At 35.2% G+C, this 15,814-nt stretch overlaps 1 protein-coding gene across 1 annotated transcript; it reads right to left on the bottom strand.

Annotated features, from left to right (window-relative positions):
• Positions 1–1,017: 1,017 nt before the first annotated feature.
• On the bottom strand, positions 1,018–5,844 carry LOC126714164 (vicilin-like seed storage protein At2g28490). Its single transcript, XM_050414182.1, has 6 exons — positions 5,741–5,844; positions 5,354–5,635; positions 3,696–3,877; positions 3,245–3,325; positions 2,712–3,128; positions 1,018–1,719 (listed from the first exon to the last, which is right to left on the bottom strand). The coding sequence occupies exons 1-6, from the start codon at positions 5,814–5,816 to the stop codon at positions 1,243–1,245; spliced, it is 1,515 nt and encodes a 504-aa protein (XP_050270139.1). The 5' UTR covers positions 5,817–5,844; the 3' UTR covers positions 1,018–1,242.
• Positions 5,845–15,814: the final 9,970 nt, after the last annotated feature.

The raw sequence follows: 15,814 nt of genomic DNA, 5'->3' as shown, positions 1-15,814 counted from the left end.
GATGTAGCCTGAAGGGTTGGACTCCTCAGAATTAATCCGAGGAGTATTAAGTTCTTCGCCGTTCTTCTCCTCTTTTTTTCGCCTCCTCTCCTCTCTGAGGGATTCCACTACATTATATAGGTCTTTCGATCTTATCTGAGCCTTACACTTGTTGATCATCTAAGCCCCCACTTGAGCACCTGTCCTATCAGACATCTTTATCATCACCTTGTGAGTTGCAGTGGCCAAGACAGCACTGTTCAGGGGTCTTTTCCTCATTAATGCGGTCAGGAGAATGGTTGTGACTCATTTAATGTGGTGGCGGCAGCTTTCTATGAGATATTTTGGGTTTTATTCATTTTTATATGCTTGGAGGGTGAATTGTAATGGCTGGGGTGAGCTCTTGATCCAGACTTCGTAATGTCCGAGGAGGAGTTTCTCCTCGGACAGGTCTTCTTTACCGTAATTGGGCTCGAACGATGCTTGGACTATGACCTCTCCTCGGACAGGATGCTTCACGGACGGGCCCGTAATTTGACTAGCCCATCATTTTGGGCCAGGCCCCACAGCTACTTTAAATAGTAAGTTAATGTATCTCTTACATTTGGGTATTAGTTAGAATTATTTTCAAATGATTGTATCAATAAAAGTGAATGTGTATAAATTTTGTTTAACTATCCCGTGCATCGCACGGGTTAGCGACTAGTGATTCTAATGAAGAAAACTAAAAAAAGGATATATACTTTCTTGTGTTTCTAAAGATTCTAATGTTTCTAATGATTCTAATGGAGACATTCAGATAAATCCATTCTCCTGAGAATTGAATCATTGGAAAGAATATATATTCGGTATTAAGTTCATCCTAGCAACTAGGTTTGATTGGCGCAAGCTACATATGAATGTGTACATTGCTCAAATTTCTGAAGGCTCTGCTCTTTGATACTGTTGTTTCTGTTTTGGGCATTGGAATAACCAAAACTAAAGATTAGGGAATAATTGCCTGATAGAAGCCTTTCATAATCCATACATCCATGAAGGTCAAATTTTCAGAGAGCAAATACTTTCCCTTATTCACAAGGAAAGAACAGAAGTGGATCTTATTCACGACTCAAGATATAACTCCTGAACAAACCCTGATGAACAGAAACGAAGAGAAAAAAACGAAGAGTGGAATTAAACAACCAAAAAACTAAAACTAAAAGCTGGACAGATAAAAAGCTTCCAGCTAGCCATAGCTGGCCTTCTAATCAAACCATAACCATATCATTCCCAAAAGCTCTTGATGACCTTTGGCTCCCTCGCATGCTCATCTTCCCTTCTCTTAGTCTTGGTGTCCGGAGGTAGAGGTTCCTCCCTTCTCTTAGTCTTTGTATCCGGAGGTAGTATAACCCCGAAGGGCTGAGCATTATCTATGTCTTGCAACCTTTCTAAAGTAATGCCGAATGAAGCCGCCAGCTCAGGGCCCATCATTGCCCGGATCAGTGAGTTGGACCCAGCCAAGAACTGTGGTCGGTTCCTGTGTGCCGATGTTGTGAACCCAAAGAACTCAAGCGGACCAGATCTTGATGCAATTTGGCAGAATGGGAAGTATCTGGGCACAAAAAACACATCCCCTTCTGCAATCTCAGAACTCATAGCATTGGTTCCGTTTGGAAACACAATCTGTATTGTCCCACTTCCTCTTAGCACAATCCCATACTCTGTCGCAGTTGGATTCACATGCGGTGCCATCATCGCTCCCTGTCGCAAAGGTGTTCCACCATGTACACACATCAAAATTAAGATCCAGGTTTGCATGAATAACATATGAAGCTAATATAATCAAATATGCTACATGTGTTACAAGACATGATGCGTATGGGGCTAGGTAGTGTGAAGTATGTTTTACAGACAAAAAACTTAAAAGAGCATAGTTTCTTCGATTGAAATCTGATGCAATACCCACCGTGTGCAATTGCTCTCAACCGTTGATTGCTCTCAATGGTTGAGATTGAAAGTTGAGAAAGTAACATTCCTTCTCATCCATTAAATAAATATAAAAAAGTTAAAAAGGGAAGAAATTTAAAATTAAAAAAAAAAAAAAACTGTAAGAGAAATGAGAATAATTGCCTGAGATGACTGATTATAGTTTCTTATGTATGGTATTGCACAAGATCCTAACTGAATATAATTTCTTATATGTTAAAATTCAATAGGGTAAAACTTATATACATTATTTTGGATGCAATACATTAAGTTCCTCATTAAGTTCTTCAACTGCATTCAAACACTTAATTTGTTTTAAATTTAATTATTCTTGAAAAAAATAACACTATTCTTTATCTTATTGATCAATGCAACTAAATTTTTGAAGCCAAATGTTTGAATTGTTTAAATCAATTAAAGAACTTAATATATTGTACCTAAGGTATTATATCTAAGTTTTACCCATCCAACAACAATGTAACTACATTGATCAAATAACACCTTTTTATGTTGGGCAGACCAATACAACCACAACCACCCCATAATTGAGTGAATTTAATTGAGAACCTAAAGTACAATTCATAAGGAATTGCCATGCCTCTAGAGCCTGCCAAGTGAATTTTGTGTATTGTATGTGACATGATAACTAGGCAACCATATGCATGTCAAATTAGATTGTATAAAATGTAGTAGAAAACATGAAATATATATGGTTTTTGTAATGAATAAAGTTTTTAAACGGAAGAGAAGCAGAAGAAATTGGTTACCGCAGTGAGATTGACAAGATAAATGCCAATGCCAGAGTGTTTGAGAGGGCTATAATCATGTTTATCGAGAGCAACGCTCCATCCATAGTCGTTGCTGAAGTCAGGGTGTCTGTCGTAGAGGTTGTATGAGTCTGGGGTTTTGCCGTTTCCCTTGTCGCTTGTTCCCCTGTCGTCCCTTTTTTTGTTTTCGGTTTCCATTCCCAACATAGAATTCAAAAGCTTCCTCCATGACCAAGTTTGCTCTTCTTTTTGGGCAGGTTCTTCATGGGAGTCCATCAATTTCTTGAGGTGTTGTAGTCTGGCATGCCCTTTCATTTGCATGATTTTTGGCCATGGACTTGATGAGTGAGAATCGTTCAGGTATATGATGGGACCCCTTTTTAGCCCGAAGAGGTCTCTTAGTTCTGCGTATGATACCTGTGATGAATGTTTTGTAAGTAGCAGGCTTTAAGTAAATATAGTTCTATGAAGTGTTTGTCACGTGGTAATGTGTTATTGCAATCTAATTGCTGCTAATGAAGTAGTTTCCTTACGTTAAATGCACGTGAAAGTGTTTCAGGTTCAAATCCAGCAAGAACAGATTGTGGATAGGTTCCTCCACCAATGAAGAAAGACTGCAAAGTGAAAACTAAACAATGTTAGAGATCATAAAGAAAAAGAGGAAAAATTGAAACACAAACCATTAATTTACCATATATATATCTTGTTTGCTCAAATTCAATATTTTCATTTCAGAGTAGTTGTCAGTCACTTTGATACATGATGCATGTTTAACGGAGCAAGAAAGTCTGCTACGATCAAAACAAGCACTACTAAGTATAAAGTAGCTAGCTGATGATGTTACAGTCCTTGTACTTCAAATGGAAAATTGGTAAAAGGGCCAAATCAATCATCCATGGACCACCTAATTCCGTACTAAATCCATATCAAGGACTTCGGAAACTTAATTAGCATCAGCAAAACCTTAAATCCCTATCCAATTACCTGGAAAGTACCCACGCCCAAGCCCTCAGAAGGGTCAATGCTGCAAATAATGTGAAGCTTCTGCCCCTCCGCTGTGTTTACCAAGTAAAATGCAGAGCCAGCTGGAATATAGAACACATCCCCAGTTTTCAACCACCTCTCCCCCAGTTCATCTTCGTATATCAACCCAATCTTTGCTTCCCCTGCAAGAAAATATACATACAAATCCATCATCATCCAATTATCAAACACCCATCAAGGGGAAAAAGATCCCATTTGCTTCTGAAAATGATAGACATGGGAGAGTGCATTTCTTGGTAAAGATTTTGTAAACAAATGTACAAAATCTCCCCATTTTTTTGTAAGAATCTTGTAGTTAACAAATATACAAGAAATGGTCGCTAGAAAGAACTTTAAAATTTTAATTTTAAACAAGTTATCATTTCTTCATAAAGTCAAATAGAAATAAACAGATGGATTTGTTTTGCTGGAAAAATGTTTTCCCAATTCCAAGTACAGCTAAAAATGCTTTTCAAACACCCCCTCCCCCCCCCCAAAAAAAAAAAACATAGCCAGGATACTAGGGGTGTTTGGTACATGTGTTTGAAAACATGTGTTTTGTTGTTTGAAAATATGTGTGAAAATATGTGTGAGTAAAAAAATGTGTGGAAATACGTGTAATATTGTTTAAAAACTGAAAACATATATTAGAGTTTGTCTACCAAACAGCTCCTAGGGAGCTCTTAGGAGACGAACCCACCACGACTTAGTGAGATGAATCCATGGCCACCGCCCACTGACAACAATTAATCCCAATACCCTCCAACGTTTTTTTGTTTTTTTTTTAAATTTCAATTTAATTAAGTAGATTTTGATTATATTTTGTGAAATCATAAGAGATTTGATATTATAGATTTATTGGCATTATGGATTTTGTGAAATTATATTGTTAGTAGGGTGAATTTTGTGTTAATGAAAAATTTGTGATTCCAAGAAAATATTTTCCATTTTCTAAAAGCTATTTTTAGTGGCATTTGGTAACAAATTAAAAAACTGGCTTATTTTACTATTCAGCTTATTTATGTTACTATTCATTGTCCCATTGTACTTTTTGGTACTATTTATGAGTCCTACTATACTATTTCAGCTAATTTTTAGCTACATATATAGTACTTTCAGCAAAAAATTTTCAATTTCAATAAAATAAGCGGAACCTAAACAAACCCTTAGTGGAAAATATTAATTTTACCTTCAAACAAACATATAGAATTATAAAATTTTAAAAGGTGTGACATTATGTCCATCTTAAATCCATGGAGGAGTCAAAATAGGAGGATCTTGATCCCATCAGGTTATTACATTTATTTGTTCATCATTTTGAATGCGTCAGCTTATTTTGAAACCTGAAACCCATGCTATTTTTGCTAACAAAACATTAAACCAAGGCTTCCAAAATGCTAACCATGCTTATCAAAAAAAAAATGCTAACCATGCAACCCGTACAAAAAAGAAAACCATGCATGTGACACCTAGATTGCAAGAGCTGCAAAAGAAATTAGTGAAGGCAAAAAAAAAAAACATGCAACAGTTTTGGCCAATAGTTTATCATACACAGTACAATCCCTTAGAACTGTTACAGGCTAAGAGAAAGAAAGAAATGAATTTATGAAAAGTAATACCTCTGCGGATGAAGATGACCAAACTAGAGTCAAGATACTGAGGGATGAAGAGGGTCTTAGGCTCCATGGTGATAAACCCAATATGCAAAGGCCTATCCACAATTTTCCCAACAAAGCTCCTCACCACCTCCATCTCCCCTGCATCAGTTTTCACTACACGCTTTGAGTTTTGCAACAAAAACCCCTCTTCTGTACTCCACTCCTCTCTCTTTTCTCTCTCTCTCCTCCAGTCTTCTTCTTCTCCTTCTCCCTCTCTCCTCCAGTCTTTTCTTCCTTCTCCTTCTCTCTCCCTCCTCCCGTCATCTTCCCTTCCTTCTCGTTCCCTCTCCCTCCTCCTGTCTTCCCTTCCTTCGCTTTCCCCCCTCCAGTCTTCATCTTCAACAAAACTTACGACCATCGCCAAGCCATAGCAGAGTACAAGGACTAAGGCCAAAAGGGCCACTTTGTTTCCCATTTTTTTCATCGTGTCTCACACACACACGTACACACACTCTCAGTGAGTTTCACGGACTTTCTCTTTGTGATTTCTTAGACTGCTGGGGTAGCTGATGGGGTTTAAGAAGAGAGGAGGGAGAGAATCGTTAGGGACACGTGTTATCCATGCAGAGTTTGTGGGCTCGCTGGCGGGTTTTGGTTTAGACAACAGTTGAGATACGGGGGAGAAGTATCCGATCAGGGACAAAGTCTCTGCTGAATGTCTCAAACCCAAAAGCCAAAGTTATTGTAGTTTTTACTCCAAAAATAAATTAGAGACGTATTCCAATTTCTTATCTTTTCTTTTTTCCTCCCAAAGGGAGTCCAAATATGATTCCACGTTTTCAATCTCCAAAGCGAGTACGGATGTTCATCATTCCAATTTTAAAAATATACAAATTTTCATAACAATTTCATTACAAATTTTAATTAGTAACATGTGTTACACACTTACATGTTGTAATTTGAGTTCACCATCAAATTTTCTTTTTTAACCACCAATAATAGTCATTAACAACTTGCCACTTAGAATTTATTGTAAAATTGTTATAGATTTCTCTATATTTATTATATTAAAATCTAAATATAATCAGAATTTAAATAGAATCTAAATTAGTTTTTAATTTTACTTTAATTTTGTGTCCCTTGTCTAATTTAATTTTATTAATTTTGGTGTTAAAATAACCACCTCACTCACTTAAGTAAAAGATCATGTGAATCGTACCTAAGCACATGTTATAACCTAATTTTTCAATCATTTTTTCGTCCAAAAGCCAACGCAAATATATATTTCACTTTTTTTTTTTCCCTAGATTTCATTTTTTTTTTCCTCTCCTCTCTTCCAACATCTAAATCCACATTTGTTGATGAAAGTATGAAACTCATGGTAGTGCTAGCATAAATATATCCCATGTGGGGCCACAAGCTAGTTTTATATGAATTAAGAAAATAGAAAATCAACTAAGAAATTTAATTAATTCCAAATAATATTATCATCAAAATTAACATAGCAAAATATTAATTACGCAAAAAAACATAAAGATTTATATAGAAAACCCTTTCTCATTGAAGTAAAAAGTCAGGGTACCAATTCCGAATAAATTCACTGTTATTAAGTCAAATACAATATATATCCAAGTTTATGCTTAATTTGAGATTTACACCAAATATTATAATATATTCTCTATAGGAATTAATATGAACTCACATAAGATCTTCACTTACTTTGGATACAACAACTCAATATTTCTTTCTTCTTCTTCTTCTTCTTCTTCTTCTTCTTAATATGAACTCACATAAGATCTTCACTTACTTTGGATACAACAACTCAATATTCTTCTTCTTCTTCTTCTTCTTCTTTAGAATGTCTCATGGCTAAAGAATTAACCGTTTACTTTTTTTTTTGGTTACTCTTAGTGCCCGTTTGCTTTGGACGTTTTGTTGCTGAAGTGCGTCTGCGTTTTGGGCATGGGACCCATGCTACAGTAACACAGTAAACGCGTCCCCTTTTTTTTTTTTTTTTTTTTTGTTTTCTCGCGTTTCACTACTGTTCAGCCGTATATGTTGACTTTTCAACTGTGAACAGTGCATTTGTGCACTGTTCACGGACCCACAAATTCCACTTTTCACAATTTTTTTATTAAAAATGGGTCCCACGGTACTATTCACACATTTAAAAAATATTTTGCTACAGTGTTTTCAGTTTCAGTTTTCAGTTTCAGCAAAAATAAGCTCAATCCAAACGGACCCTTAGTCTTTTTTTTCTCTCTTGACGGCACTGCTCTCTCCTTTTTGCCAATAACTATTTATGTTTGCTTTAAGAAATGAAAACCTTTCTTGTTCCATCCATCTTCAAGTCAGGAAATGTAAGGTTGTTTGGGCCACTGCTGTTCGCCTTTTTTTGTTTAACTGGATAATATTTCTTGTTTTTTGCACAACAGGAAGGGGAATCCATCTCCATCGACGGATCCTTCTACTAAGCGAACAGGAAGTATATCCGAGATGGCGATAGCTCCCACCCTGTTACATTAGACATCCAATTGAGTTATAGAATGGGCTACATTCAAAATTCAATTGTCTAAAGACAAGAGACATTCCAATTACTACAGGTAGTTAAACAACAAGGATTTGGAACATGAAAAACTTGAGCAAGAATTTGCACAGCTGTTCACCATGGTTGGCTTGAGAATAAATGAATAATGCAAGAATTCACAAAGAAAATGTTGGAACAAATGAAGAACTTGTGCAACCAATGGTATCTAATGTTAGATATAGATTTTTTATTGGTGTAAAATTATAAAGAATATAATTCTAATTCCCATTTTTTGTGTTTGATACTTTGATTCTTGTTAATCACTCTTGATTGTAGCTGAGATTTTGTTGTCTGCAGCCAACTACTATTGGTTGATCAATAAAATTCTTTCAATGGTTTCATTTTTTAAATTCTTGAAACAAGTATCATAATTAACCTAAACCAACGCCATTCGATGATAAGTGAATCAAAATATTAGAAAAGATAAAGCATAATTCTGATACCATGTTGGAAAATAACAAAACATAACCTTTTTTTTTATGAACAAAACTTAACTTTGATACTACAATAAAGTGTATGGAAAAATATATATAATAAAATAAAGATAAGAGAGAGATAGGGAGTAGGGAATTAATATGGTTTGTTTTTAAAGGCCTACAACCATGATGACTCAAGGTTCTTAAATATAAATATTGTACGAGGCAGAGAATCAACTCGAGGAATGAAGCTAATCTCCCAAGCTCCCCTACTTGGAAAGGTATGAAGATAGGTGAGGATACTTTCAAGAAAGGGTTAAAGTGGATCCCAGGACACGAGAGCAACCTCAATTTTTGGGCTGATTGCTGGTCTAATCTTGGCTCCATTAGAGCCCTCATTCAGGGTCCTCTCCCTCTAGACTCGTCCACCCTCAAGCTTAAGGATGTGATATCTATGGGAAGATGGGATTGGTCGAAGATCCCTTTCAACCTCCCTTTAGGGATTAGAGAGGAAATCCAAGCAACCCCGATTCCCCTTCTAGCAAGGAGCAATGATAAGTTGGCATGGAAATTTTCTCCAAAAGGGAGTTTTGACATGGGGAGTGCTTATCTTATTGCCTCAAATCTTATGGAAGTAGAATCTTTTGCTGGATCTTGGATTTGGAAACTCCAAACGCTGCCTAGAATTCAGATGTTCATTTGGAGATGCATGCACAATAGTATTGCAGTCAAGGAGGTTATAGCAAAAAGAGGAATCCTTATTGATACTTCCTGCCCGATGTGCCATTCTGAAGCTGAAACTTTAACTCATGCCCTCCGGGATTGTAACATGGTGAAACCGATTTGGCTTAAACTTGAAACCAGCTGTCTGTGTCCTTCTTTCTTCTCCCAAGGCATTAAAGATTGGTTGATTTCTAATTCCAGCCTCAAGTCCTCCCAGAATGCAGCTGGTCTTCCTTGGAACATTCTCTTCCCTTATGCGATATGGATGATATGGAAGCAGAGAAACAATGTTTGTTTTTCCAACAAAAGGCCCAATCCGAATATTGATAAGGTGGTAACTAAATTAGCTACTGAGTTCTTGCTTTGTGGTGCGAAACCAAATCGTAACATTCATATGGTGGTTAAGCAAGTCAAATGGGAAAAACCAGATTTGGGTTGGTTTAAACTCAATACAGACGGTGCAGCAAATGGCTCGGCAGGTAATGCAGCTGGTGGTGGATTGATAAGGGATGACCGTGGCAATTGGGTGATGGGTTTTTCTAGGAAGATTGGAAGAGCTGACAGCTTTGTGGCTGAAATTTGGGCTTTCCGGGATGGTCTCCAGCTTTGCCATCATCTGAACATTGGTGCTGTTGTGATTGAACTTGATGCAAAGTCGCTGGTGGACGTTCTAAATAAGTCTTCTTGCTGCAATACTGTGATTTCTCCCCTGCTGGATGATTGCAAGCTCTTAATCGATCAATTCCCTTAGGTTCGTGTTGAGCATATTTTCTGGGAAGCCAACAAATGTGCGGATCGATTAGCTAAGTTTGGTCTGGCTCAATCTTTGGTTTTTTCTGTTCATTCTTTTTCCCCTCAAGAGCTGATCCCTCTGGTTGAGGCTGACTCCTTGGGTGTTTTCTGTAACAGGCTTTGTCCTGGCTCTGGTTTTTCCAGTTAGTTTTAATATAATTTCCTTTTGACCAAAAAAAAAAAAACATATTTATTATTAAAATTTATATTTTACAATGAATCTATTGAAAAATATTTCTAGTAGAAATCTTAGATAAACTTATAGTTACACTACCTGCACTACGAGTAAGATTATGATTACTTTACTTATATACTCTAAGTAAGATTAAATGTAATGAACATAAACTAGAGTAATATAATAGACTTGGGTTTTCACTAGGATTAATTGGATCTTGATATCTCTAAAATCTCCCTCAAACTTAAGGTGGAAGTTTGAGACAACTTGAGACTGGACAGAAAGTGAGACCTTGTAGGAAATTGTGATTGAATAGGATGTGGAGTAGAACAAGCAAAACCAAATTAAATGAAGCATAAACGACAAATTGGAACAAAGGTAGGACTCATGCAATGATTGAGGCTTGAATGTTGTTGAGTGTTATTGATTAGTGAAGTTGTATGAAATTTTTTTGTGTGAAGATGATAGAGAGACTCGTGAATAGAAAGAAAAACAACTAAGACTACTAATCAAAGGTTTAGTTTGAGTAACGCAACCTAAATATGATAAAGATGTATGACTAGAAAGAAAGATAACAGAGGATGCTATATCAATCATACTTGACCAAGATGGTTCAGAACACGTGATTAAAGGAAAGCTAAAGACCATGTGTAGAAGAAAGATGCACATGCCTATTGAGTGTAGTTGAGATTGTCAAGATTGTCCCGTTAAAAAATATCGAATACGAGAAATGCATATATGAGATTGGCATGACATTGTTCACTATAGAAAATAAATTGAGAGAAGCCTATATAGTGGCTTATAGCAATGGTGTGTGAGAGAACCTTAGCTTTGTCACAACAAAGAATATATTAGGATGAGCCTACAAAGTGACTAGTAGTAGTGGTGATAGATAAAACCTAGATCTAGTTATTAAAGATAGGGATTACTATAGGCTAGATACATTCGACTTTGATATCATATTAAAAAAAGATAAAACATAACTTTGATACAATGATAAAAGTGTATGAAAATTATAAATAATAAAAGTAAAGATGATAGAGGACATACAAATTAATATTGTTTCTTTATAATAAAAGCGGCTATGCTGCTACAGTGCTTCGGCACTATGCATCCAGAATGTTGGCACTATGCAGAACGGTAGCTGCAACAGTGCTTTGGTTTTTTTTTTTTTTTTTCCTTTTAAATATTGATGTAACCTAACATTTATATTGTAATACTAACACAATAAACTTCACAATATTTTCACAATTATTGACGTGATAATTTCTTACAAGTCGAAATAAAATAATAAAATATGAGACTGTAGCCAACCACAACTGAAAATAAATGTTTTATAATAAAAGCGGCTATGCCACTACAATGCTTCGGCACTGTGCATTCAAAGTGTTGGCACTATGCAGCAATGTAGCTCCAACAGTGCTTTGGTTTCGTGAGTCTTTTTTTATTTTATTTTAAATATTGATGTAAGCTGGCATTTATATTGTTATACTGACACAATAAATTTCACAATATTTTCACAATTATTGACGTGTCAATTTCTTATAAATCGAAATAAAATAATAAAATATGAGACTGTAGCCAACCATAACTGAAAATAAATGTTTAAAAAAAATGTTACAACACTTATTGTTATCACAATATTTTCACAATTGTTAAAATCTCAGTTTCTTATATATCAAATAAAAAAAATGCTAAATCCACAACATTTTAACATTAATTTCACAACAAATCATAAGTAAACTATTATTGATGGATAGCACTAGAGCTACAGTACTTTTAGTTTATTCAACTGGCACGGTAGCTACAATGCCTAAAGTTTTTTTTTTTTTTTTTTTTTTTTTTCAATAATCGGTTTGTGTTTTTTTTTTCTTTGAAATATTTATGTAAGCTGGCATATATATTGTTATACTGACACAACAAATTTCACAATATTTTCACAATTATTGACGTGCTAGTTTCTTATAAGTCAAAATAAAATAATAAAATATGAGACTATGACTAACCACAACTGAAAATAAATGTTTTGAGAAAGTGTTACAACACTTATTATTATCACAATATTTTCACAATTGTTGAGATCTCAGTTTCTTATAGATAAAAAAAAAAAAAAAAAAAATGCTAAGTCCACAACATTTTAACATTAATTTCTACCGTGCCTAAAGTTTTTTTTTTTTTTTTTCCTAGTAATCGGTTTGTGTTTTTTTTTTTTTTTTTTTTTTTTTTTAAATATTTATGTAAGCTGACATATATATTGTTATACCAACACAACAAATTTCACAATATTTTTACAAATATTGAAGTATCAATTTCTTACCAGTCGAAATAAAATAATAAAATATGACACTGTGACCAACCACAATTGAAAATAAATGTTTTGAGAATAACAATAACAATGTTATCAGTTTAAAACCAATAATAACTTGTCATTTAGAATTTGTTCTAAAAATGTTATGAATGTATCATTTCTCTCAAATAAAATAAAAAAATATCTATTCGGATCCTAAAAATGAAGATATTATGAAAATATTGTGATATTTTGTTGTATTCTTAGAGCATTTGCAGCAGTGTAGTTATAATGCTAAAATTTAGCTCCACAAACACAAAAATCTTGCTGCAACAGTGGAGCTAAATCTAAAAAATTTAGCTCCACTGCTACAGTGCACATCTAAAAATAGATGTGCACTGTTCATGAGGAGCAAAAAAAAATTTATTATTTTAATCATCCGGATGATTAAAATAATGCCTCTCCCTCTCTTTCACATTCACTCTCTCTCTCTCTCTCTCTCTCTCTCTCTCTCTCTCTCTCATCTTTGAAGTCTAAACATCACTCTCCCTCAATCCGGTCTCTCAGTCCCTCTCCGGTCTCACTCCCTCACTCCAGTCTCTCACTCTCGCACTCCGGCCGGCCTCTCACTCCCTCACTCCGGGCAACCTCTCACTCTCCCTCTCTCAACTCCGATTAGCCAAACCGCCGCTCTGTCACTCCGATCTCTCACTCTCTCAACTCCGATTGCCCAAGCCGCCGATCCACCGCTTCTGCCAACCCAGCTCGCTAATGTGATCGGTGCTTGCTCGTTGTGGGTTTTTTTTTTTTTTTTTTTTTTCTGTGGACTGGTAGTGGTGGTGGTGGTGTTGGTGGTGGTGGTGGTGGTGGCTGTGGTTGTGGCCGTGGCTAAGGAAAAAGAAGATTGGAGGTTTGGGTTTTTTTTTTTTTTTTTTTTTTTCCTGCTGTGGACTGGTGGCCGGTGGTGGTTGTGGATTTGTGGGTTCGATTTGGGTTGGTGTTTTTTTCTCTTGCTATGGACTGGTGGCCGGTGGTGGTGGAGGTGGTGGTTGTGGATTTGTGGGTTCGATTTGGGTTGGTGTTTTTTTTTTTTTTTCTTCTTTCTTGCTGTGGACTGGTGGCCGGTGGTGGTGGTGGAGGATGTTTGTGCTGTGTGGGGGTGGTGGAGGATGTTTGTGCTGTGGTGGTGGTGGTGATATATAATTTTATTATAGTAGAAATATTATTATTTTATTGAAGTAGAAATATTATTTTATTGTGATGAATATATTATTTTATTGTGTTGAAAGGTAAAATAGATCCACTGCTGCGGCATGTGTGTAGATAAAATAGATAAAGTAACTTTTGGTGGAGCTAAATTGCTAAAAATTTAGTTCCACTATTGTGGATGCTCTTAGACTTCTTTTTTAATATAATCAAATTGGGTGAGCCAAAGTTCACGGTTTTACACACAAAATTTATATTAATTTTCTTACTACTGGGGCTGCATGTGCAACACGTGCAGCCAATGCTAGTAATGTTAAAAATCTAAATCTACAGGGAAAGCCTTGATAGCTACGTATTTACCATTAAGGTTTTTGTTTCACTATTGTATTTACGAAGCCAATAAGCCCTTATGCGTACTTGCACTCAAGGGACATAAATGTACTCTTGTAAAGCGCAAGATACATAACCGGATGTGAAAGTAGCTTGAAATAAATATAATACTAATATTTACAAAGCCCAAGCCCAAGAAGTCCATATATGGTATGTGGCAGCAAATTTCAAGTGAGAGAGAAAATTGCAGCCTCTGCTTCCTTCTTGAGCTTAGCTTGTCCCGTAAGGAATATGCCATGCCCTGATATGGGTTTCGTTCAGCTTCTTCTAATTGCTTATTTCATGTGCTTAGCTTGCATTTTCAAATTGCTTGACATATAGATCTTCCCCGTTTGGTTAATGTTCGATGAATGGTCCCACGACAAACTGAGTGTCTCATCATAGTAAAGCATCCTTTCAATCGACATTCTAAAATTGAAAACAGTTTATTTCAAATTTCAATGGGAATACTAAAATTAAATTAACTAGTCGCTAACCCGTGCGATGCACGGGAAAACTATTAGAAAATAATAAAGCATGCATATATTAAAAGACAATTTAAGTTTATGTGTGCTTGCAAGGGATACATACCTAAATAGTTCTTGCAGTAGAAATAAAAGTCTTATCTTTGAGATAAAGAACTGATGTAAACAAACTAACCTTACATAAAACAAATTAAAAAAAAAAAAAAAAAAAAAAAAAAACATAAAACTGATGTCACAGGAAATTCAGCCACATAGTAGTAATATATAAATCTCTTAAAACCTAAACCTAAACCTAAACATAAGGACTAAATATATAAACAAACTAACCTTACAAAAGCTGAACTTTATAAGCTAAAATCTATACCGTGAGTTGTAGATCTTGAATGCTATACCGTGCGTTTAGAGCTTCCTACATCTGGAGAGAGAGAGAGTTTGCAGAAACCAAAGAAAATCTCTCTATAACTTAAGAAACACAATATACTAAAATCAAAGAGATAAAATTTTCAAAGGACAAAATATTATAGATCATTTAAAAGAATTTTGGTTTAATTCTTGAACACCGCAACTCCATAAAATTGGAAATTGATTATATGAGTATTCAATGGTGAACAAAGTACTATGTATTAATTAATATATAAACAAAACTAACCTTACAAAAGCTGAACTTTATAAGCTAAAATCTATATCGTGCATTGTAGATCTTGAATGCTTTAAGGCTTCCTACGTCTGGAGAGAGAGAGTTTGCAGAAACCGTGGCTTTATATTTCTTAACTTGAGAGAGGGGTAAGGTTGCTAGGGTTTTGTAGATCTTGAATGCTTTAGGGCTTCCTACGTCTGGAGAAAGAGAGAGTTTGCACAAACCGTGGCTTTATATTTCTTAACTTGAGAGATGGGTAAGGTTGCTAGGGTTTTGAGGAGTTATAATTTTTATTTATTTTTTATTTTTTATTTTACTAAAATCAAAGAGATAAAATTTTCAAAGGACAAAATATTATAGATCATTTAAAAGAATTTTGGTTTAATTCTTGAACACCGCAACTCCATAAAATTGGAAATTGATTATATGAGTATTCAATGGTGAACAAAGTACTATGTATTAATTAATATATAAACAAAACTAACCTTACAAAAGCTGAACTTTATAAGCTAAAATCTATATCGTGCATTGTAGATCTTGAATGCTTTAAGGCTTCCTACGTCTGGAGAGAGAGAGTTTGTAGAAACCGTGGCTTTATATTTCTTAACTTGAGAGAGGGGTAAGGTTGCTAGGGTTTTGTAGATCTTGAATGCTTTAGGACTTCCTACGTCTGGAGAAAGAGAGAGTTTACACAAACCGTGGCTTTATATTTCTTAACTTGAGAGATGGGTAAGGTTGCTAGGGTTTTGAGGAGTTATAATTTTTATTTATTTTTTATTTTTTAAATATTGTGCTGACGTGGAAA

This window comes from Quercus robur, chromosome 1 (assembly GCF_932294415.1).
Source record: "Quercus robur chromosome 1, dhQueRobu3.1, whole genome shotgun sequence".
NCBI classification, from domain to species: Eukaryota; Viridiplantae; Streptophyta; class Magnoliopsida; order Fagales; family Fagaceae; genus Quercus; species Quercus robur.
This window is presented reverse-complemented; position numbering and strand designations above follow the sequence as displayed.